Source organism: Engystomops pustulosus, chromosome 2 (genome assembly GCF_040894005.1).
Source record: "Engystomops pustulosus chromosome 2, aEngPut4.maternal, whole genome shotgun sequence".
NCBI classification, from domain to species: Eukaryota; Metazoa; Chordata; class Amphibia; order Anura; family Leptodactylidae; genus Engystomops; species Engystomops pustulosus.
Genome location: NC_092412.1, coordinates 34,496,548 through 34,518,766, shown reverse-complemented (window position 1 = coordinate 34,518,766; position 22,219 = coordinate 34,496,548). Strand labels below are relative to the sequence as shown.

Genomic DNA, 22,219 nt, shown 5'->3' with positions numbered 1-22,219 from the left:
TCAGCGTTATACAATACCCCTAAAGCCCAAATCAAAATTAACGGCTCATACTCGGCCCCCTTCACAATAAATAACGGGACCAGACAGGGATGCCCCTTATCACCCCTACTCTACGCTCTTGTCATTGAACACCTCCTTATTGCAATTAGAAGTAACCCCGAAATAACAGGGATTAAAATTGGAAATGCCTCATACGTTTGCTCAGCCTATGCAGACGATGTATTGATATACCTATCCAACCCAGAGAAAACACTACCAAAATTAATGGAGACACTTCAAACATTTGGGTTCTACAGCAACCACAAAATCAACTTATCCAAATGCACAGCAATGGGCATCAACTTGAATGATCAGACTCTCAAAACACTCCAAAAGAAGTTCCAATTCATCTGGAAAAAAGAATCCTTTACATATCTAGGGGTACAAATCACCGCAAACACTGAGACAATATTCCAACACAATTACAAAAACTTACTTGCAGCAACACAAGCAGACCTTACAAAATGGGGGAAAAAAAAAATCTCATGGCTAGGAAGAGTAAACTGTATCAAAATGTCATTACTACCAAAGATACTATATTTATTTCAAACGATTCCTCTCTCACTTCCAAAGACCTTTTTCAATAAACTAACTTCAGCAATAAACCACTTCATATGGTCTCCCTCCTCCACTAGAGTAGCCAAAAATGTTTTAATTCGTAGGAAATCGCAGGGTGGCCTGGGACTACCAGACTTAAAAGGCTATTTCTATGCAGCAAACCTGGCGAGAATACTCGACTTACATCATCACAACTCAAAGCCTTGGATTCAATTGGAGGAACAAATATACCAATGGCCTCTGCAGGGCCTCCCATGGTCACCAAGTGCAATCTCACTACCGCATCGTTTAAATGCTCTCCCATTCATAACAGCCCAAACTCTGAAAACACTGAATAAACCCCCGGACACATCAAAGCTCTTCGAAAGCAACGGCCCACTTACCCCTATAACAGATAACTTAGACTTTCCACCGGGAAACAACAAGGAGTTCCTTCTCCCCTTCAGAGAGGATAATAACCCCCTGAGATTCAAGAGCTTCCTAGACTCAACCTCACTTAAGACCATGGATGAACTTACCAAAAATACTCCAGGTAACCAAAAGACCCAATGGGATTATAGGCAGCTCTCCAATTTCTACCACAAATCCAAAATCAAACTAAACCTACATAGAAAACTAACACCATTCGAAGACCTATGTATCTCCCCAACTCCCATCACACACACAATTTCAAAAATATATAGTCTTATCCTAGACAAATGGGCGGACGAACCTCCCCACTTTATCAAAGCCTGGGAGGAAGAACTAGGCCAAAGCTTCACCTCGGTAAATTGGGACAAGGCCTTCTATCAGACGCATAAGATGTCGATTGCCACCAAGGCACAAGAAACAAATTATAAAATTATGTCAAGGTGGTACTGGGTCCCAACTAAACTAGCTAAAATCTACCCGACATGTTCAAACGAATGCTGGAGATGCAGAGGAGCTCCAGGAACAATGCTACACATTTGGTGGGAATGTCCTATAATCCAACCCTTTTGGGAATCGATCTGCAAAATAACCTCTGACCTGACAGGACACATCATACCCAATGACCCATCCAGACTACTGCTCTCCTTATCCAACTTGTCAGGAAAGGACAACAAATATACATTAACGAACTTTCTCTTAATAGCTGCACGTACTCTGATACCCAGACTTTGGAAAACAAACAGAAGACCGACCATCACTGACTGGTTTAAGGAGATATTATATCTTCAGAAAATGGAAGAGCTCAGAATAGAAAACAAAGAAACCCAAGACAAATACTCAAATATCTGGTCCCCATGGATTACATTCATGAGTTCCCCAAGATACCTTACCATAGCTGACTAATACAAAGTACCTACATACCGAAAAATAGACCTACGCTACAAATTAGAACACAAATCCCCCACCCCTCTCCCCCCCCCTGCACATTCTCTCCTCTCCCCCATCCCATTCAGGTTTATCTTACAAGATTGATAATTGTGATGAATCTTATTGTTTTACTGTTATCTTGTCCAAACTATACTTACCTTTAAGATTAATCATATCTTTAACAAGAAATATATTCAACTGTAACGCTTTTTTTTGTTATTGTTACACTTCTTTTCAATAAAGCTTGATTGATACCAAAATCTGGCGAAAGGATTATTACGTGTCCTACTTAATGTATGTGCTGATATTGTATGGGACAGCACGGTGGCTCAGTGCTCAGTTAGCATTACAGCCTTGCAGCACTGGAGACCTGGGTTCAAGTCCCACCCAGGTCAACATCTGCAAAGACTTTGTATGTTCTCTCCATGTTTGCGTGGGTTTCCTCCCACACTCCAAAAGATACTGGTAGGTTGATTAGTTTGTGAGCCCTAGTGGGGACAGGGACTGATCTGGCAAGCTCTGTGCAGCACTGCATAATTAGTGCGCCATATAACTAAAGGAATTATTATAATTAACCCCTTCACGCTCAGCACTTAAAACGTGGTGGTGCATGGGCGCCGCCATGTTTCTTCAGATTGTTGCTCCCATGAACGTCATTGGGGGGCGACATTCGGTTGCCATGACAGTTTTAGGTCTTCATCAGACCTGAGGCTGCGTGGTTTCAGGAGATTCGTTTCAATAATCCAGTGGCTCATTGTAATAAATCATATGCAAAAACGCCATATACTGCAATACAGTAATATTGCAGTATATGGTAGGAACAATCTGACCATCTAGGGTTAATGTACCCTAGCGGGTCTAAGAAATAGTGAAAAAAAAAGTTTAAAAAAATTTAAAAAATTAATAAAATATTAAAAATTCTAATCAACCTCCTTTCTCTAGAACTTATATAAAACATAATAAACAATAAAAATCACAAACACATTAGGTATCGCCACATCCCAAAATGCCCGATCTATCAAAATATATAAACGGCTATAACCACCGGTTACTTCCGAGACGGGAAATGGCTCCCAAATGTCCCAAATGCGACTTTTACACCTTCTTACATGACATAAAAAAATGTAATGAAAAGTGATCAAAATGTCACACAGTGCTCAAAATGGCAGCAATGAAAACGTCGGCTCATTTTTCATAAAAAATGACACCTCCCCCAGCTCCGTACACCAAAGTATGAAAAAGTTATTAGCGTCAGAAGATGGCAAAAATTTATTTTTCTTTTTCGTACACATTTGTTTCATTTTTGAAAATGTATTAAAATGCAATAAAACCTGTATAAATTTGGCATCACCGCGATCGTACCAAACCAAAGAATAAAGTAGAGGTGTTATTTGGAGCGCAGAGTGAAAGTTGTAAAAACTGAGCCTACAAAACACACATGTATTTCTTTTCAATTTTTCTACATTTGGAATTTTTTCCAGCTTCCTAGTACACGGCATGGGATAATAATTAACATCAAGGGAAAGTAAAATTTGTTACGCACAAAATAAGCCCTCACACAGCTCTGTACACGGAAAAATGAAAAAGGTTATGGATTTTTGAAGGTGGAGAGCGAGAAATGAGCAAAAAAAACCTGCGTCCTTAAGGGGTTAATTATGATACCGGTGCTAGATCACCACAATAGGATGCCATCACTAAAGATTGGCATAGAAGCAATTCTCGATTCTCGATCTTAGAAAATGGCAGAGTATGACACATTAGCTTAAAGGGCTTTTCCCACTAAGCAAAGTTAGTCCCTATCCACGGGGCTTTGTGTCAACTGCAATAATGTTCCTATGACAGCGTGATATTTGCCCCTCTGAAGGGGAATCAGAATACCGTGAAGCTCAAAGAGTGTCTCCCGTTTTAACACACAGAAAATGAAGGAGTTGATTATTTATATGGGGAAAAAAGATTTCAAACTGTATCAGTATTGATTGCTGAAAAATCTACTGAAATTATAGATACTGATAAGAATCTTGGCATTTATATAGACAAGAAATTAAATTGGAAATGTAACAAGGAAAAAGTGCATAAGAAGGCGTTCTTGCAAGTTGCTTCCCATGTAAATCTTTTAACCCATTACCAACCTGATGTATTACTGCATCACAAGTTGGCTGCGAGCGTTTGAAGAGGACTCCCGGTTGAGCCCTCTGCCTACACGGTGAGTGTTTGCTGCATATTGCAGCAAACACACACCTGTAACACTCGCGATCGGTGCTAGCACCAATTGTGGTTGTTAACTATTAAAACTCTACCTGCACAGCTGCCGGCAGCATAAAAAAGCCATCAGCGCTGAGATTGTGACGTCACAGATGAGCGGTGATCTGTTACCATGACAGCCTCAGGTCATACAAAGACCTGATTATAGGCTATCTATTACAATGTGCGATTTGATGGAGAAAATCCCTATATACTGCCATACTGTGGTATAGCAGTATATAGTAAGTAGACAACCCAGGGTTAAGGTCTTAAAAATAGTAAAAAAAAAAATGTATTATTACTAAAAATCTTTATTCTTTGGGGTAGTCTGTTTCTACAGCTGACTCAAACACATTAACGAAGTTTAGGAAATCTGGGAGGATTATGGGTTTGGAGCATGACAGTTTTTTGGTGTATTGGATCATAGGTTTCTGCTAAGGGTTTGTTAATTATAGCAAACCCCATGCATTCACTGTATTTGGTTATTTTACCCCAAAAAATGCACTAATAGTTCTTGTTTTATTTAAGTCAGGTCACAAAGGAAACAATCAAGGAAGTCCTTCCTACCTGTTGAAGGTTCATGATTTTTTGGTGTATTATATATTTTTAATTGTGATTATAATTGTCTGTATAGGATAATACTAATTCCTTTATTTATATAGTTCACAATGGCTCACAATCTAATCAACCTACCAGGTTTTTTTTTGTAGCGTGGGAGGAAATTGGAGGACCCAGAGGAAACCCACGCAAACACAGAGAGAACATCATATAAACTCTTTGCAGATGTTGACCTGCATGGGACTTTAACCCAGGACCCCAGCGATGCAAGACTGAAGTGCTAACCACTGAGCCATATGTGAATTTTGTGTATTTCTGTTACTGGCTGCGCATTATAATTTCCCTTCTGGGAGGAATAAAGTTTTATCTTATCTTTTCAGTTGATTTGAGGCCTCCTATTCTCCTGATACCAGGAGTTACAATTGGTCAAAGATAAACGTATCACCTATGAGAAGAAAAAACCTCTCATTGCTCTTAAAAACTCAATAAAAAACAAAAAGTCAAATAAATCCAAACACATCAGCCAAACTCTTTGTATAAAGTGAGGGCTTTTATTTGGTGTAATGTTTGATTACATGAATATATTCAATTTATCCACAGTATTGAGTTCCAGTGGCCATCAATATTTCATCAACAATATCACAAAGCCATAGATAAAGTACAAAGTATGTTTGATCAACACATCCCCCTGTTGAGATGTTGAGGTGTCTGTTGTTTTTTTAGTAAAACTTAGGGTCCTAATCACTTACTTTATAAAATCTCTGGAGTTATAAACAGGAAACTTGTAAATTTGTTATGTTTTGTCATTGAGCAAACCAACAATATTCCAGATCCCGGAGGAAACACAAACTAAACAGTGCAATTAGGTTTTTTTTTACAAAAACATTCAAACAAGTCAATTGTTTACCAAAAATATTAATGTTACTAGAGTGAAATAATCATCTACTTCATTGGGTGTTATTTTCCCTGCCTGTATACAAAGCAAACATAGTACGATAGAGAATCTTGTGACATATTTCCCCAAGGTGAATTGTAAAATACATAATAATTGTAATTGTAAAATACATAATTTTATATTCAAATTGTTTTCATTTAATTTATTTAAAAAAATAAAATAAAAATGCCACTCTGGCCATTGGCTTAGTCTGGTTTTCTAGGTTACTTTTAGTCTAAAATACTAAATACAACCAATGGGTAAAAGAGACAGTCTCTATGGATAACTAATTAAACCCTTTTTTAAATCCCATTAACCCTTTTGACATTTTCAATATATTGATCAAACTTTGTATTGTGCCCTAACAGACATAACAAGATGTTAACCGGCTCACCAGACTTACCAAAATGAAAACTAGGCTCACCAAAGAGACCAAGATGTTATCCGGCTCAATAGACATGCCAAAATGATAACACGGCTCACCAGACTTACCAAGATGATAGCCAGGTTCACCACACATATCAGGATGATAACCAGGTTCACAAGACATACCAAGATCATTACCAGGCTCACCTGACATAACCAGATGATAACCAGGCTCATCAGACATAACAAGATGAAAACTAGGCTCACCAGACAGACCAAGAAGATAAATGTCTCACCAGACAAACCAGGAGGATAACCAGGCTCACCAGACAACCAAGAAGAAAACTAGGCTCACCAGACAGACCAAGAAGATAAATGTCTCACCAGACAAACCAGGAGGATAACCAGGCTCACCAGACAAACCAGGAGGATAACCAGGCTCACCAGACAACCAAGATGAAAACTAGGCTCACCAGAGAGACCAAGATGTTAGCCTGCTCAATAGACATGCCAAGACGATAACCAGGCTCACCAGACATATCAGGATGATAACAGGCTCACCAGACATACCAATATGATAACTAGGCTCGCCAGAAAGACCAAGATCTTAACTGGCTCAATAGACATACCAAAATGATAACCAAGGCTCACAAACCAAGAAGATAAACGGCTCACCAGATATACCAAGAGGATAACCAGGCTCACCAGACAACCAAGATGAAAACTAGGCTCACCAGAGAGACCAAGATGTTAACCAGCTCAACAGACATACCAAGAGGATAACCAGGCTCACCAGACAACCAAGATGAAAACTAGGCTCACCAGAAAGACCAAGATGTTAACCAGCTCAACAGCCATACCAAGATGATAACCAGGCTCACCAGACAGACCAAGACGATAACCAGGCTCACCAGACATATCAGGATGATAACAAGGCTCATCAGACATACCAAGAAGATAAACCGCTCAATAGACTTACAAACAAGATAACAAGGCCACCAGATATACCAAGATGATAGCCAGGTTTACTAGACATAACAAGTTGATAACCAGGCGCACCAGGCATTCGAAGATGATCATCAAGCTCACCAGACATACCAAGATGATAAACAGGCTCACCAGACCTAGTGGTGTTGTTTTCCCTACTTGTTGTATCAGTGCAGGACAGGAAAGAAGCTGAACATCGCACTCGGCTTCCTAAAGGACCACATCACAGAGATTTAAGTGTAGCAACACTTGATATTTAGGACATTACACAATGCTGAAAACCTAACCTTGAAATTTTACCCCAAATTGCCTGACAGCGCAGCCATCAGACCAGACTAGAGCCTCCTGATATCTCTGGTGTGGTGAAGGGGCAAGGTTTATATCATAGGCTGGGGTTTGATGCAGTATGATAACCCCCTCCCCACGCTAAAGTTTCCTGCATCATGATACATAATGGCCGACATGTCTGACTTTGCAGAGAAATGAAGGTGCAAACTGCAAATATGGATTTATAAAGTTTTTTCGCCAGTTTTGGCCAGTTCTGCACCGTTTTACGATAGGACAGAAAAAATGTGCACCTAAAGGGGCTGCTACTGCTTAGTTGGAGTTTGCACCACATCTATTCCTGACGTGCGGCACAATTTTGCAGCATGAACAAATGAAAAATGGTTCACACTTCCAAAGAAGTGCAGGGGGCACCAGATTCAAGAAGACCGTACGCCAGTTTTGATCAATCTGGCTCCCCTTGCGCACAACACAGGCAAACTGCACATAGTACAGACTGCACTAGATAAATGTGGGCCAATGATTCAAAGTTGCTTGCCACTGGGAAACTTGGTGGCTGTGTAAATTTAACGGGTTTAACCCAATTCAGCTAAATGCACAAACATACATACAGAGGTCAATGCAGCCGATCAAGGATCATGCAGGTAAATCCGGCATATTCATAGAGTTTCCCAGGCCTAGCTCACTCTATTGAAATCAGCCTAATTGTTAAGTTAACAATTAATTAGCTTAACAATTTTGTTTGTCAGTCAACCATTTTCTCTTCAATTGTGAGGATAAAAATAAAAATCATTTTTAATTGTTTAGACGCCAACCGTCACCATAATACCATACTTTTTACACAAATGTTAGACATCCACCATACAAATTCCACATTTATTTTTTTAAAGGTATAATAATTTTTTCACATCGAAAAGTCGATTTCACATCGAAAAGATGATTTAGACTCAGCACCGACTTGCGGAAATTATCTACAAATACTTTTTTAACCCTTTCATGAAGGGCGATAGTAACATTAATATTATTGGTAAAAAAAAAATAAAACTCAGCCTAAAATAATCTAAAGATTTTTTTTTTTTACACATGCTGATTCTTAACATGATATCAATTTAAAGAAAATAGATTTTCAATAGATATAAACCTCTCATAACAAAATATCTAACGCTAATGGAAACACTTTTTTATTTTTTAAAATTTTTTTCTCTGATTTGTGCTGCATATGTATGCTTTAATTTTGTCATTTTAAATAAAATATATTTTATATGTAAAAATAATGATTTAGATCCTTGGTTGAACTTATAGAAGAAATGCACCTTTATAGAGAAGTGCTGGAAGATTCTGTAATTTTAGTGGGTGTTGTGTTAGTAAAACCCCTACTAATCACTAGAAAGAAGATGATTGGAGGCAATGAGTCCCTTACAGCTTAGCTGAGGTTGAGGAGTAGTGTTGCTCGCCCCTTCAATGAATCCTAGGGTTCCAATATCTGGATCCCTAAGGACATGTTTTACATTTCACCACATTTGCACACATTTATCGTCATATGTAATGAAAAGTTAATGTATGGAAATAGCGTGAATAAAATATGTTTTTGCTTAATGTTTTTTTCACATTATTTTTTTGATTTCCAACATTTAGAGGGAGAATTCAACTTTTTACATTTTTAAACTAATCCAGAATCCACTTAATCTAATCCAGAATAACAAAAAAATGAGCAATGCCTCTGTTTGTAGGGTTTTTTCAATATTAGTTTTTTTGTGTTTACAGTGTGGAAATGCCAGTTTAGCCAAGAAAAATATTAAATTCTTCTGTGATGTTAAATATTTCTGTGAAAAAAAATACAAAAGTGCTTAGGGAATGATACGTTTATTTGCTAAAAAGAAAAAATATACTTGCTGCAAGCTTTCAGGGCACACAGACCTCTTCATCAGGGAGGGTTACAAAATATTTTCTGGTTGGCCAATAAATTCCTTACACAATTTTATATATTTTTTTAAACAAAAGTATTTTACATCTCAGAATTTTTTTTATACAGCATCTATGAGCATCTGTGTGTCTCCTTGGTTACAGAAAATTTAGAAAACTGCAATTATATATAGTTTGACCCACCCCCTACACCCCACATTGCTAATCTACAGAAGGTAGAATATAGAAAGTTGTATAGTCAGACTACAAAAATTGTCTCGCAGTCTGTAACCAAGGAAACACAAAAGTATAGCTGTAGACAAAAACAATATCAAAGATGTTTCCAAAGTTGCTCAAAGTTTTTGAACACTGGATTAATATGCAAAAGTGACGGAAGAAATTAGTGCTACATGAGACTGGTGATACATTTCCACCTGTTCTATCTTTGATAGATAATGAAGAGGTTTAGTATGATGGCACCAGGGGAGAATTTATCGCCACTTTGGCCCACATTTATTAATATGATACTTTTTATTAAAGGGGTTTGCGCCAGTTTTCTGTCTGACTTTGCACTGAAACGAACATGCAAACTGTTTGCCCATGTATTTATAGAGTGTCTGCGCTGGTTTTATGTCGCCGCTGCACTGTGTCCAACAAGACAAAAATGTGCACCTAAAGGAGTTTGCGCCACATTTATTACTGACGTTGTATCACAATTCTGCAGCATGAACAAAGTGCACCATAAAAAAAACATGGGGCGTCAGATTAATAAAGACCATGCGCCAGTTTTAATTAATTTGCCACACTCTGCACACAACACAGGCAAACTCCCCATAGTACAGACTGCACTAGTTTTGATAAATATGGCCCATTGTCTTTTTGTCTTTTTGAGACTTTTTTGTGTCAGTTAACGTTTTTGTTCCTCGGTGGAGTCTTTTTTTTTTTGTCTAAACTGATATAAAAAAAGTCTCAACTGAGGCAAAAAAAACCTCCAAAAGTAATATAAGGCCTGTTCCACACTTGTGAGTGTGATGCGATGAACTTGCATCACACTCATAACGCATGCTGCCTGGATCTCCCGGCCCGAACGCTGCAAACCGGGACTGAACTCAGCATGTCAGTTCAGTCCCAGTTTGCATCTTTCGGGCCGGGAGATCAGGGCATCGCATCACACTCACAAGTGTGGAACGGGCCTAAGAGTAGTACTTTGACTAAGCACTAAAATGCCCCTTTTGGGGCACATTTTTTCTGTCTTGTTGGACACAGTGCAGCCGCGAGACAAAACTGGTGCAGACACTTTATAAATATATGTGCAAGCAGTTTGCACGTTCTTTTTAGTCAGAAGGAAAACTGGTGCTAACACTTTAATAAATGTGGGTCACTGTGGCGGCAAATCCTCCCCAGAACTCAGCAGTGCCTCTTTTTTCTTACAGAAAAACAGAAGGTTATTTTCCAGAAGTTCATTATTTAAGAAGAATAAATATTATATTCACATGTAACTTAAAAGTCCTTCTGATATATAATTTAAAGTCAATAATCAAGTCCATAAAATGTTCCTTACCTTCTTTTTTTCCTCTTCTTTACAGGAGTATTAAAGGGGTTTTATCATTAAAATTATGAGGCACTATCCACAGAAGAGGGGATAAAGGTCTGACTGCTGGGAAAAAAATAAAACCTGCCCAGATCAGAGCGGTACCTCCTAGGCATGTTATTGTAAGCTATCCTAGAAGTCCAATAATGGGAATTGGTACACAGGACAAAGTTATATGCGGACCCCCTATAATCGTCCTGTTCATTGGTTATATTGTAAATGTTTTAATGATGAAACCCCTTTAAAGGAGTAAGCCAAGAAAAACTATTTTACAGCTATCGTAGGGCCAGAGGGTAGCAGTGCAAGCTTGAGAGTTAAGATCTATCCTTTCAGGCCATCTTATCTTATATTCCTGGAGTGTTTTTTAAGGCTATGGCTCCAGGGTGACACCGTGCAGACACATTGCCATACATTTATTCATAGCCGTGCCTTGTACTGCAGCTGTAGCGGGCTGCGGTGCTAGGTAAGCCTCAGTTGGTCTTCTGGAAGTCAGACCACCGCCAATCCGATATTGATCACTAGAATAGTCAAATATAGAAAGTTTGCAGGTCCTATTGACAGGTACCCAAAGCTCTTAACCTTTGTTGTTATGTCGGATGTACATGAACAAACGCTGCCCATGGAAATGGGTCTGTATGTTGGCCCGATCCCATAAACTGCACACCTAACGCAGTATGGGAGTCTTTACATTTTACAGAAATATAATGCAAGGACTCCCTGTCTGCCGGCCGAGCTTCAGCACCTGCACTGTAACAGTTAGTACAGTAATGGTTCTGCAGTTCAGCTGGCAGATGTTAATGGGAACCTTTCATCAGGAGCCCTTTTTTGACTCCTCCAAGTTTCCATAGAGAATAGTGTACACATTGCCAAAGAGTTTTCTAGCAAAACTGTCTTTTTCCAAAAAAAAGATAAGTTAGTTCAAAGTTAAACTCTCTGTCTACAGAGCTGTGTCCCTAGTCCCCTGGGAGTCACCAGCGATGCGTGGGGCGAACATCTATGACATCCTAAGGGGAGATGCGATGGGGGAGGAGATATGGGGGGCATGGGACTTTTTTCTTATTCGAAATTGATGCATGACAGAGCAATTTCCAGAAGGTGTGGGGGGGGGGACCCCTCCTCACCGGCCACTCCCAGGGGACTAGGGACACAGCTCTGTATACAGAAAGGTACATTTTTATCTAACTTATCTTCTTTTCTAAAAAAAAGTTTTACTATAAAAGCTCTTTCGCAAATGGCTTTTGATGACAGGTTCCCTTTAAGTCCTTGCATCATATTTTTGAATAGTGTAAGGACTCCCGTCCTGTGTAAGGTGTTCAGTCCATGGGATCGGCCCAATGCATTTCCATGTGCTTTACACATTTGTGTACGTCCTGCCTTAGGATCCACATTATAACATAAGAAAAGAAAGAGCAACAGCACTTGTCATGGACAGTGAAAAATAGTGTTTTTATTCACCAAGTATAACTAGGTTGATTCTATGTTCTGTGGCTCTTTCTAATTTTATGACGCCTTAAAATAGACCATCAACATGACAGTCCCTGAAAACCTTTCTAAAAGTCATAAAAACAAAATGTTTTTGTTCAATATGCCATGTTTCTGAATTCAAAGTTTGTTCATTTCCAGTTAACAAATTAGAAAATACATTTAGTCAGTCCCGACAGAAAAAAAATGTGCTCAAATTTAAATTCAATGGGTGACATTGTCTTCATTTTACTCACACACAAGTGAAATGAATCAAAAGAAAAATCCTGGCATCGAAAACGATGTTGACAAGACAACAGTTCTGACAGTCCCTTAGTTACCTGTTCAATATACAATCTTTAAAGGAAAAAAAATCACAGTTAAAAAGAAAAAAAAACATATTTACAATACAAATGACCAAAAATCATGGTATGAGGGTATCAAACATATCACAGTGGTTGTAAAAACACCCTGATTTATCGAATAACCTAACACTGTTGGTTTGCTGTTGTGTTAATTGCCATCTCCAATTTTCAAAATTTTTGAATTTCGATTAATAACTCCAGATTGCAACATCTTAGAAAGAAGTCATTTTCATTTTATTTTCAGTGGGTACAAAAACCACATTTTTTTTTTTTACACAGAACAAGTCTATAAATAATGTCTGAAACAGGAGTGACCCGTAGTCTGATGAGACAGGACTAACTGAAAGGACAATAGTTTTTTCAGGTGGCTCAGACAAATGAGTGACATGTGTGAACAGGTCTATGTGACAAAATGTAAATGGGAAAAAAATGTACCCACACTAAAAAAAAAAAAAAATTTTTAATTACATTGATGGCGTTGGTTTTTTTTTTTCAATTAATTATTGCAATGAACAGTTCCCTAAAATGATTTAAAAAAGAATCTTTTTGTACTCTATTCTTTTTACATCGGTTAAAAAGCAAGCATGTCTTATTTTTTTTTCTTTATTTCAAAGAAAAATTGTAAATAATTTATTTTTCTTATTTTTTTTTTCACAGGATTTACATGATTATTATTTCTTTGTTTTATCACAGTTATTCTTAAAGAAATCTATTTCGACATCTGGAGCTTCATCCTTTATATGAGTGGAGTTTTTTTTTTGTTTTTTTGTCTCGGTATACTGGTTAGTAATTTCGTTGAATTCTATAGCTATTTTCCTTCTTGGTTAGAACAGAAGTATTGTCCATTCTGATCCCACACTTCACAGTTTAATAAGCTAAATGACGAGTCTGTTTTAATAGTCCCTCCAAGATAAATTTGTTGCTGCTAATATACTCTTTCCCAACCCCCCCCCCCCCACCAATAAAACTAAATTATGCATTTTCCTGATATAAAATCTGAGTTTGGGTTTCCGAGCAGAGCTCATGCACACATTGTTGCTGATGATGTTTGGCGCTTTTAGACGTACTTCCCGGTCTCAGCAATATTTCTAGGTCTTCAGTGATTTTCCCATGATGTGGCTCACAGTCTGTGCTGTATTTCACTCACCAACAGTGTATAATTAAGGCACTCAATAAATTATTTGGTTTTTATGGTAGGTCCGATGCAATTACAGCCAATCCTGAACTTTGTCTAATTGCAGTCCCAGTGTGTACGGCCTTCGGGCAGTCGGGAGTCAACACACGGCCATTTTCTCCTACACTCCCCGTAATGGATAATCTGGCTTTGTTTCGTATGGCTTCAGAAAAGGTCAGCTAAGTGATAAAAGAAGGGATAAGAAGAAGAAAGTGTTACTATATCTGATTTGTCTTCATATAATACCACAGAGAGACATCAATACCTTATATTTATACTAGACATCTGCATTTACATATCACTGTTATAAGATCTGATTTTTAAATGTCTGAAGATTAAAAAGTCAAATTTTACTACAATTTTATCGGTGGAAAAATTTAGAATTGGTAATTAGTTTGATTGGGTTTTATATGTTGTTATGGGATAACTATGGACAGTATTGGCTGAAAAATATCAAAAGTTTAAATTTAACGGTCAGTGAAAAACAGAATTTATACACAAATATAGTTGTTTTTCCGAAGAGTTAATTTTATTTTATACATGTTTTTAGGTTGTTTTGTCAAAATTATACGCTAACAATAAGCTTATCTTATTGTGGGACCTCCAACGATCAGCTATGACCTAATGGAAAGCCCTGCAACATGTTATAAATTAAAATGCAGTGCCTCTACAGGAGAAATTCGGCACTACACAATTCTCATTAAAATCACGGATTGCTCTTTTTGGTTGAGGACAATCATAAACAGGCACCATTCTTTATTAACTTATAATTTTCTAATAAAAATTCTTGTTTCAGGGTTTGGATTCTATTTTTTTTTTTGTAAATTTTACATAACCTTTTAACAAAGTTAGCAAAAATCGAGTGTGTGTACAAGAGAAGTAACATTGTCTTTCTGTATTATGATCTCTGGAGCCCCTCTAAACTGGTGGGTGGATATATAGCTGCACTGACTCACTCCTTCTCCCTTCCCTCTGTAAAGAACTGCACATACTAGCAAGATGGAATTCAGCAAAGATTTTTTAGAGAAAATCAGATTAGGAAGAGTGGATGACAAGAAACAAAGAAAATGGAGAAAGAAGCAATTTCCCCTTGATAACATATATTACACTGTTTCCGATGTACCATTAACTTATGCAGAGTTTGTTAAAAAGTCATTGGGGGGCATATATAATGTCTTGTATACAAGTTGTTTGGCATACAAGGCATGAAAAAGTCACAATTCCTGACACACGACCCCTTTTCCTCCCTCGTGCCACTTTTTTGAAAATTGTGTATGGCAGGGCAGATATGCCCTGTGCCCAGAATTGACTATAGCCTACTCCAAGAACCTGGTGAAGGATATAGCTGAAACTACCCCAGTAGGAATCTCTTAGTAATTCTAGCGTGTGAGGCGGTTATTATTAACACAAGGGCGCCAAAGCTCCAATCTTAATAAATATTCCTCTACCTTTAACACTTACACGATTAAAAAATGCAAAGTTTAACATTTTTCATGATACCATAGTTTTTTTTTTTAATATTTGCTATGACGAAAGGGAAAAGGATAAAAACATATAAAAACATGAAATCCAATGAAATAATTGGTAGTATTTTAAACAGATATTTCTAAGGGTAAATTTAATGAAATCTTTTTTTTTTATGCATTTTATTTCATTGCTATAAGTGAACAAATTCCTATTTATTTTTAGTATTATGCTGTAACATTATTAACATTTATGGATACTTAATAATTGTGATTTTTAGTCTTTTATTTTCCATTTTGGCCCAAGTATTTTAGAATGGTCTTTTATTTTGAATAGCTTGATTTTTTTAAATTAGAAATTTCAGTTTGTGAATTTTTTAAAATGCTCGATTTAAGTAGAAATAAACCGTTTTATGGCCTTTTACAACTCACAAGCTTTCTATGGACCTTAAAGCAATAGAAGTCTACATTGAAATGCTTTAGATCAAGTCTAGCCATGGACATAAGTTTGGCAAAAAAATACAACATATAATAAAAAACAAATCTAAAGAATATCATGAACAATAAAATGATAACACATAAATAAATGTATGTAATGTAAATGTTAAAGACTACAGTACAACAATAATTTAAACAATTTGGGACATAGGCTATAGAGGACTACATATGTTCTTGATGCTTAACTATCTACATGGCTAACTACTAACTACGTAGTACTTTTTTGTGGATGCCATGGTATAAATGTTTTAAATGGATTGTTTGACAACATCAACATTTTTAACTTGTTTTCCAAATCCAAATGATTAAAAAATACAACTTTTAAGGACATCTACCACAGGGATGAAAAACTGTATGCAAATTAACCTGAGGGGCTCCAGGCTCCTTTAGCACCCATGGAGCCTGGAGCCTCTTAGGCTCTTTTGCATACAGTCTTACAGAAATTTTGGCTATTGTGATATTGTGTGGAGGTTCTTGTCAAATTACATATACTGTAGCTTCTCCTAAATCAGTAATTAGATGAAGGGGGATCGCTATGTTTCTCAGTTCTATGACTAAGTCTACTCTTTTCTCTTTCACTAAATGCAGCCAATAGAGAGAACGGGACTGAAACCAAGCGAACAGAAACCACCTACTCCATTCACCTGCTTCCTGATACAAAGATAGGGAAGAAGTTCCATGACTGTGCTGCAAGTTTAACTTCTAAATCTATACAATCATCAATAAGATCTGGGGGGTTTCCAGAATAGTGCTCTTTATCTATAAGTGCTACCTTTCCTAATATCCATTTGGTGGGCTCCGACACTCATCACCAGCACAGATCAGCTGTTCTCAGCAGCCAATGAGCAGAGAACATCAAAGAACATCAATGGCTGAACTAAGACACTGCAACGTGGCTCCCATATCTCTAACTTAATCAGCCAATACCACCCAATACATAATCTCTGATGGTCACACCTGCACCGCTCACTTCCAGTAAAGCAACAAAAAGTCACAGTTGCTTGATAAGCTTCTCCCAGATGTATGACAGAGCCTTCAACTTAACTTGACTACAGTGAACTGGGGAGCTTGAGATTTTTTTCTAATGTTTAGCTGGTAGATAAAATACATAGAGCCAATGTGTAGAACATTATAGCTCTACAGAAGCCCCGAGCTGCACAAAGCAGCATCCATGGTAGCCATTCAACATGCCTCCAGTATTTTGGGATATTCAGTAATACTATTGACTTACATTCTCATTAAAGTATCCTTCTAGGGCAGAAGAGAGCAATTATGTCATAGTGTCATACAGAGGCTACACATGACACCTAGCTCTTTAAAGGGATTTATCTATTACAATTGCTGATAGGTGATCATTGGAAGTGTAAACCTTGCACCCCCGTTTATCAGTTAGACATTACAGATGGAGGCCAGAGGCAGCTACATTCATTCTGTCAGACAGCCGTTCGGATTGGGTGCACCGTTTACCTGTTAATGTCCATAACAATAAATTGGTCATAGGTTTTTGTTTTGTAAGACCCTTCAAAGGGTTCTTGTCATCAGGCTTCAAACCAATGAACCTGGAGACAAGGTCCTAATAGTTTACAGCACTCATACAGAAACCATACACATTTTCTCAAGAAAGAACTGCTAATGAGTATGAAGTTAGAAAAACTACCTAGCTCATTACAAAGAAAGAGCCTGTGCCGAGTCATGGGGCAGTTCACGGAATGTCCAAGTCATGAAGTCATCCTGTGAATTTCTCCTCTGATCTCTCTCCTCCTCCCCTCTAGAGTTGCACCATTTAAATTAGACATGACTTTGAGCAGTGGAGTTTACAATGAGTCGGGTAAATTTTCTAACTTTATTTTCTAGTCAACAATTTTTGAGAAAAGCATGTTTAGTCTTTGGGTATTCTAATATGCATAAAGGGCGAGTTTCGTGCACATAGCCCTGCTTTGGGATTAACCCTGCTCTGCTTTGACAGCAAAACCCATCACATCGATCTTTACAGACAAAAGAAACAGTGCTATAAGAGAGTATTTCACATCTTAAAAAACTACATCCACATCCAACTTCATGAATGATCTTAAAAGAGCTTAACATTGAGGTAGCCACTCCTTAGAAAATATATTGACCATTGACTGTGCAGAAGATTGTGTTTTCCATGCACGTTCAATGCATAAAATTCAATTTAAAAAAACTGAATGTTTCTCCAAATTTAAAGTGATAAAAAAATGAAAAATAATAAATGGACTGACCCGATATGGCTATGAAAATATGGTCAATATAGACAGCATCACACTGTCTTAATCTTCCAGACAATTAGGTCTAAATGTTTGGGTCACACATCACAGCACATACTTATGATGAAGCAGTCATAGTGGATAAAGTGGGCTGCTGGGTGCATAAGTTAACAAAAGCTGAGATGTCTGAATGATTGTAAACTTTTTAAAAACCAACATACGTTTACAGTAATGTATACTGAAGGAGATAAGCCCTGTTTTTGATGATCTGCAACAACCTTGCACTTTCTTCACCTAGAACGTAAAACAAAATAACATAACGCTTAAGGTAAAGAATCACAATGATTTGTTGCAGAATGGAAAGGAATGCTAAAATAAAAAATAAAATAAAATAAAAAAACAACAAAAAATACACTGAAGCTCAGTTCCTATCACTTTCAGCCAATCTCTTAATAGCTAATGCAAGCTAAGACGTTGGCTTGTTAATTCAGTAGGAATCAGTCCAATGACTCCAAGCTATGGCTTGAAGTCATGGGCCGATAGTTGCCTTACCGTGTGAAGGCAAAAGGTATAATGAATATAGCCAATTTAAAGCAACATGGAGGTGAAAAATGGAAAGATATTTTTATATTTATACTTTGTGATGTTTTCGGTTATTAAACCGGAAATTTTTTTATTGCAAAAAAACATTAGAATTTTCTAAAGAGCCAAATAAGTGGAGAAGGAAACAGCTCTGAAAATATACTGGGGGGAATTTATCACATCCTGGCGCTTATCCCCCTGTCACAGCGGATACATGAAGAGGCATAGACTTCTTGATGGTTGCCGCCTCACCAGGCAAAACTTCGGCAGATCCGACTAGGCGTAGTTTTGAGTAAAAAAACGCAAACTAATGTTCGCATGGTTTTTAGAAAGTACGCAGGCATAGGGCAGGAATGCTTGTGGTGACCCACTCCGACCCATTGTGCAAGATATTTATTTCTAGCTTTGATCATTAAAAGAAATATTTAAGACAAAATTTACCATAAATGAATTTAAATTTAAGATGGATTTAAATAGTATCCATACAACTAATGGGACCCAAAAAGCCAAATAAGTACCCAAGGGCTGTGGAGTCATGCATCAGGACTATATATTTCTTTAGACTGGAGAGGTGCTGCTTCAATCCCAAGGCCATATAGACTATAGGAGTTATTTACAAGCGGCGGCATATGATAATGTTGCAGCCCCTTCTGCGCAGCCCGATAGCCTCTTGATGTATCCGGTGGCTGACCGTGCAGTATTTATTTCTATGCCAGTTCCTACCTGGTGTAGAAATATTTCACACTATTGAAAGTTCACATGCTGCAGCTTGTGTACTAGTGCGAGGAAGGAATTCACCTCGCAGGCCCACTCTGGCATAGAAGTTCTGATAAATATCCCCCTATGTATGTATGGAGATATAGCCCCATGCTTTGCATTTTCTGCTAATAACTGATTACTAATTACTGTACATACTCGTATATAGGCTAAGTTTTATAGCACAAAAAATGTGCTGAAAAAAACAAACTTGGCTTATACTTAAAGGTAGAAAAGAAATAAACTTACATAATACCTGAGAATCCTCTTCTTCCTTGTATTCACGCATAACAGAGTGGGCAGGTGTGTCCATTCTGTCTGCCCGCGCCCACACTGTGACGTCATTAATGTCGGCCACCTCATAGTGTGTCCGTGAGCAGAGCACATGCTCTCTCTGTTATGTGTGAAAACAAGAAAGAAGAGGAGCAGCAGGGAGTGCTGGAAGGTAAGTGTGTATGTTTATTTCTTTTATACAATGAGGGGTTTGCTGGAGTTCATTTTAATACTGGGGCAGGGGTGGCTGCATGGGAAAATTAATTACCAAGGGAGACTGCTGCATGGCATTCAATCACTTGGGGGCTACTGCAAGGTATTTTATTACTGGGGGAAGGAGGCATGGGCATTTAATCACTGGGAGGGCCGCATGGGGCATTTCTTTACTGGGGGAGATTGCTGCATTTCATTACTTGGAGTCTGCTGCAAGGCATTTCATCACTGGGGGTTGTATATGGGCATTTAATTACTGAGGGGCTGCATGAGGCATTTAATTACTGGGGGAGGGTGATGCAGGGCATTTCATTACTGAGGGGACCGCATGGGGCATTTCTTTACTTGGAGAGATTTTTTACCGAATATTGTCGGTTCAGATCTGCAGAACACTTCACTTAGAGGTTCAGGTTTGGTTCACCTTCCCCACCAGTAACAGCCGCAATTGGTACTGGCAGGTGTTTCAGCCAATATGGTGAGCAAAGAGATTGTTGCCAAAATGGCCGTGGGATGTAAAGAATAACACCCATTGGTGAGCAGGCAGTACAAAACAGAACTGTGATGCTGCCCATCTACTTATAGAATGTCTCCCAGATATTCAAATCTTTACGTAGGCCGAAACCAAAAAAATTTATACTAAACTAAATAGATAAGAAAGTAATCCAAAAAAGAGAGGGCTGTCCAGCTCACCTGTCTCATGTCTCAATACAGTCCGGTGCTAGGAACTCTCCCCAGATCCCAAGGGGCACAAGTAACACGCAAAAAGGAAAATGGATCCAGCACCCGGTTCAGTACAATAAAAAAAAAAGTTAAAATATCCCCCAGGGGTCTTTTAAAACCCCATGGGGGACATATAAAGTAAAAAAAAAAACACACAAAAATATTAATAAATATTAATAAAAATACAATGACATTTCCCCATATAAAACAAATTTCTTGCAACACTACAAAAAGCATCGCAATAGTCGCCCCATCTGCCCGAGACTATACATATTATATATCAAAACTAATACTGAAACAAAATAGGGAATTCATTAATAATATTAATTTTGAGTTAATTTAAAAATTAAAAAAGCACTATAATTACAAGAAAAAGCTTTTTTTTTCCATTTTTAACCCCAAATAAAAATAAAAATGAAAAAAGTGTTTAAAATGTTTTTTACCTTTTTAACTAGCTCTATGTGTCCTGAAATAAACACCACAAAAATGTTTAAGGTACCATGCAAAATAAAAAAGTTATGACCCGACGCTTACAAAAATTCGCTAAAAATACCCGGTCACTAGAGCCTTTTTAGGCCGCGTCACTAAGGGGTTAAGAAACACACTTATATGGACAAAATGTAACACAACAAATTGATCGACGCGTTTTGGCAAAGAGCCTTAGTCTTGATCAGGACTAGGGCTCATTGCCGAAATGCGTCGATCAGTTTGTTGCATTACATTTTGTCCATATGAGTGTTTCTTAAAGAATACATTTGGAGAAGAAATCAAACCTCCAAGTGCTGGATCTATTTTACCTTTTTTGCGTGAAACTAAATAGGTAGGTGAAAGCAGCAGCTTACGTTCAAAACACAAACTGCTGCACATGTTCTATAAAATTTTGTAGAATCTGGTTTATTTTTAATATATTCTATTCCAAAAAGTAGTAGAAATTTATAACTTAACAAAATTCTGGAAAAAACCCATAACTTTATGGTTAGCAAAATTTATGATGTATAAAAAAATAATGAAAAGACAATGCAGTATCCCAATAAAATTAATACACAAAACGTGAAAATCACAGCACGAAAAAAAAAATATGAATAGTGTGCTTGAATATTCTTTATGGTAGAAAATTACGTTTTTTTTATATGCAAAATATCATGCAATATCTCCATTTTATAGAAATCCTTTTTTGATTTTTTTTCCTATGGTTTTAAAAGTGAAGGAATCCGTTCATTGAAAGATAATCTATTTTACTTTTAGGTTGATTTGCAATCACTGCCTTTCCATATGTTATCTTGCAAAAATATAATTGACAGTAAATTTGTAGAAAAAATGTAAAAAAAAAGTATAGAAAATCTGTTAAAATATATTTCAATGCAGATGTCTATATGCAACATACACTGTACATCTGCAGCCAAGAAAATACGGTACCACTGAGCACTGAATTTCTCAATACTGAAAGCTTTTTCATAGCAAGCATAACCAATAGACAAACAGGTTCACAACACTGCACTACACATGGCATCGCCCACTCACTGTAGTAGACCCTAGGTCCTACCCCTAAATCTTAACACTCTCGGTTCCATATACGTTGTAACCTTCTCTATATGTTGCTAAATTCTGGGTATTCTGCGAGGAAGATGGGTTAAAATTCTGTGCACTCTTTGCCACCTTCATTCGTTTCGCCTCTGCCCTTGACTTGTAA

The 22,219-nt window shown here is 37.5% G+C and overlaps 1 protein-coding gene across 6 annotated transcripts in view; it reads right to left on the bottom strand.

The window, feature by feature from the left end:
- Positions 1-5,263: 5,263 nt before the first annotated feature.
- The window catches only part of GRIA4 (glutamate ionotropic receptor AMPA type subunit 4), a 238,241-nt gene continuing 221,285 nt past the window's right edge, over positions 5,264-22,219 (bottom strand). For 2 of the 6 annotated variants that reach the window (XM_072134211.1, XM_072134212.1), the window contains exons 15-16: positions 22,186-22,219; positions 5,264-13,978 (exon numbers count right to left, since the gene is read on the bottom strand). The exon at positions 22,186-22,219 is cut by the window's right edge and continues 101 nt beyond it. In XM_072134211.1, coding sequence (XP_071990312.1) covers positions 13,814-13,978; positions 22,186-22,219 — 199 coding nt within the window. In that variant the 3' untranslated portion in view covers positions 5,264-13,813. Of the gene's footprint in view, positions 13,979-22,050 lie in introns of those variants that run through there. The other 4 variants (XM_072134213.1, XM_072134215.1, XM_072134216.1 and 1 more) reach the window with 3 other exon arrangements.